The following is a 3,635-nucleotide window of genomic DNA, read 5'->3' as shown; positions in this document are numbered from 1 at the left end:
ATAAAGTTGCTCCTCCTACTATTTAAAATAGCTCACAATTCATCACGATTTCATGCAGGAAGGATATACTCCCAATATCAGTCGCGTAGTGAAAAGATGTTTCTTTTTATATTCGAAATAAAAAACGGAATACAAATATCCGACTGAAAGGAATGTATGTGCATTTTTATATCGTAGGTGTACGAATTATTGAGATGGTTGAACACAAATGTCTTAATCTTTATATCTGTGTATATACATTTTACTATTTTATCTATAACGCATACAATAATCAAGATACAATCCAGTTAATTTGGGTTCTTTCCTTCTGGCGTTCTGCTCTGTTAAAGTTATTTCTTTATTTTAATATATTTGCAGCGGCAACAATTAGAACAGTTTACAAAACTAGTAATTGGTTTTTGTTTAAACACATCATTATAATAGTATTGTAATAAATTGTTTCTATCTTGCAGCATACATTTAAACCGACATCTGAATTAGGGAAAACTCAATCTTATTAAGGTTAAACAACGGTAATGCCGGAAGGTAGTATGGAAGTGTTTGCTGGTAGAGCTGATTGCCAAAATAAGCCAATTTTGATGTCTGAAGAAAAGATTCCGGCTTTGATAAAACTTATTTTGGAAAAGATTTCTCTTCTGATTGAACATCAAATTGTAATTAACGACAAACATGCTGCATTCGTGTCCAATTCCCATGAAGATAATGTGAGTAATTTTATTTTTATGTTACTTATTTGTCGAATCGTTTATATTTCTCTAAACAACATAGTAAGAGTTGACTGTTTACTCCACATTGCATAAGCAAAATCTTATAGCTCTCTAGTTAGACCCTGAAAAAATAAAATCGTCTATACGAGTCAGCAGACGTATTATAAAAAATACTCTACAGACAATAGTTGGAAGGAAATAGAGGAAAAAAACATACTAATCCATACAAATCATAATTCTTTTAAATTTATTTTCGTGTAGAAAGGTACAGTCAGTCCAAATTATCAATATATTCCTGACATAAGAGGTAAAGGAACAACAAAAAGCCTATCTGAACAAGTTTTCAGCGCTAATACGATTGTATATACAAACGACGTTGTACGCAAAGAAAACAAAGAGGGCAAAATCCTTGAAACCATTGACCATCTAAACCATGGTGAATGCGAAAATAAAGAAGAAGGCAAAAGCGATAATGAGAATGAAACTATTGAAAGTAGTAACCCTGTTGAGTGCAAAGACAATGAGGAAGTCAATGGCGATAATAAGAATGAACGTAGTGACAATGTTGAGTGCAAAGACGATGAGAAAGTCAAAGGCGATAATACGAATGAAAGTACTAACCCTGTTGAGTGCAAAGACAATGAGGAAGTCAATGGCGATAATAAGAATGAACGTAGTGACCATGTTGAGTGCGAAGAAGATGAGAAAGTCAAAGGCGATAAAACGAAAGAACATAGTAGCCATGTTGAGTGCAAAGAAGATGAGAAAGTCAATGGCGATAATAAGAATGAACGTAGTGACCATGTTGAGTGCGAAGAAGATGAGAAAGTCAAAGGCGATAATAAGAATGAACGTAGTGACCATGTTGAGTGCAAAGAAGATGAGAAAGTCAATGGCGATAATAAGAATGAACGTAGTGACCATGTTGAGTGCGAAGAAGATGAGAAAGTCAAAGGCGATAAAACGAAAGAACATAGTAGCCATGTTGAGTGCAAAGAAGATGAGAAAGTCAAAGGCCATAATACGAACGAAAGTAGTAACAATGTTGAGTGCACAGAAGATGAGGATGTCAAAGGCGATAATACGAACGAAAGTAGTAACAATGTTGAGTGCACAGAAGATGAGGATGTCAAAGGCGATAAAGCGAAAGAACATAGTAGCCATGTTGAGTGCAAAGAAGATGAGAAAGTCAAAGGCGATAAAACGAAAAAACATAGTAGCCATGTTGAGTGCAAAGAAGATGAGAAAGTCAAAGGCGATAATAAGAATGAACGTAGTGACCATGTTGAGTGCAAAGAAGATGAGAAAGTCAATGGCGATAATAAGAATGAACGTAGTGACCATGTTGAGTGCGAAGAAGATGAGAAAGTCAAAGGCGATAAAACGAAAGAACATAGTAGCCATGTTGAGTGCAAAGAAGATGAGAAAGTCAAAGGCCATAATACGAACGAAAGTAGTAACAATGTTGAGTGCACAGAAGATGAGGATGTCAAAGGCGATAATAAGAACGAAAGTAGTAACAATGTTGAGTGCACAGAAGATGAGGATGTTAAAGGCGATAAAACGAAAGAACATAGTAGCCATGTTGAGTGCAAAGAAGATGAGAAAGTCAAAGGCGATAAAACGAAAGAACATAGTAGCCATGTTGAGTGCAAAGAAGATGAGAAAGTCAAAGGCGATAATAAGAATGAACGTAGTGACCATGTTGAGTGCAAAGAAGATGAGAAAGTCAATGGCGATAATAAGAATGAACGTAGTGACCATGTTGAGTGCGAAGAAGATGAGAAAGTCAAAGGCGATAAAACGAAAGAACATAGTAGCCATGTTGAGTGCAAAGAAGATGAGAAAGTCAAAGGCCATAATACGAACGAAAGTAGTAACAATGTTGAGTGCACAGAAGATGAGGATGTCAAAGGCGATAATACGAATATTAATATCGCTGCACAAATAGAAAAAGTCCAAAGCCGTGACACGTCTGGAAATTTAAAAGAAAACGAAAAAGTCAATAGCGATGAATCGACAAAAAATGTTCAACTCAACGAGGACGAGAAAGTTAAAAGCGCAAATCTACCTCTAAATAGGAATTTTAAACCGAAAGATGTGGGTGCAAGAAAACATAACGATAATCAAGAACAGCTAAGTGCAGAGCAAGAGCAAAAAATAAATACATGCACTTTTATATCTCGGGACAATCTGGAACGGCAGAGAATTCAAGAGATGCTGCAAAATGCTAACGAACAACTTTCATTATTCATTGAACTTTTTTATGAAAACGATGACAGAAGTAACCATGTTGAGTGCAAAGAAGATGATAAAGTCAAAAGTAACGACCCGACTGATTATAGTAACAATTTTGAGCGACAAGAAGTTCAGTCAGTCAAAAGCGGTGATGCGGCCACCAATTTGAACAATGTTGAAAGCAAATCAGTCGAGGAAGTTAAAAGCTATGATACGCCAATAAACCTGAACAATCGATTTTCGTTTACTGTATCAAACAAGGAAATGATGGAATTCAAGAGCCTGTCTAAGAGGGTAAATTATTCGAAGACAATATTTCCATAGACAATTTTTCTAATACATATGAAGTGCAAGATCCTCGAACAGATAAAATCACAGTGATTTGGAGGGAATGTGCTGAAATTTGACCTCTACAAAATTTAGTGCCATTTTACCTAAAATAACCTAATATATATATATTTTTTCCTCAGATTCATCAAAGGGGTCACTCATAACAACTATCTAGCATAAATAACTATGAATTACGGCACTTTTACGAAGTCAGAAAATCTCGATTTGTCTAAATAGAGTAAAGTGAAACAACTCCAATTTCATCGAAATGTGACAGCTAAGAAAAACATGCCTACTAAAGCACCCAAACGAAAAGTTGCAACAAAAACAATTGCAATTGAAAGATTGAAGGTGTATCTG

At 35.4% G+C, this 3,635-nt stretch overlaps 1 protein-coding gene across 1 annotated transcript; it reads left to right on the top strand.

Annotated features, from left to right (window-relative positions):
- The first annotated feature begins 515 nt into the window (after positions 1–515).
- Positions 516–3,269, top strand: LOC128221558 (suppressor of Mek1-like). The gene is made up of 2 exons (XM_052930164.1): positions 516–704; positions 969–3,269. The coding sequence occupies exons 1-2, from the start codon at positions 516–518 to the stop codon at positions 3,267–3,269; spliced, it is 2,490 nt and encodes an 829-aa protein (XP_052786124.1).
- The last annotated feature ends 366 nt before the right edge of the window (positions 3,270–3,635 follow it).

The sequence above is a fragment of the Mya arenaria genome, chromosome 16 (assembly GCF_026914265.1).
Source record: "Mya arenaria isolate MELC-2E11 chromosome 16, ASM2691426v1".
NCBI lineage: Eukaryota > Metazoa > Mollusca > Bivalvia > Myida > Myidae > Mya > Mya arenaria.
The sequence above is the reverse complement of the archived record's forward strand: the minus strand, read 5'-3'. Positions and strand labels throughout refer to the sequence as shown.

Bases quoted from the DNA above. Each gene is read 5' to 3' on its own strand.
- LOC128221558 (XM_052930164.1), top strand. From the start codon at position 516: ATGCCGGAAGGTAGTATGGAAGTGTTTGCTGGTAGAGCTGATTGCCAA. The intron at 705-968 runs GTGAGTAATTTT...ATTTTCGTGTAG, and splicing joins CCAATTCCCATGAAGATAAT to AAAGGTACAGTCAGTCCAAA.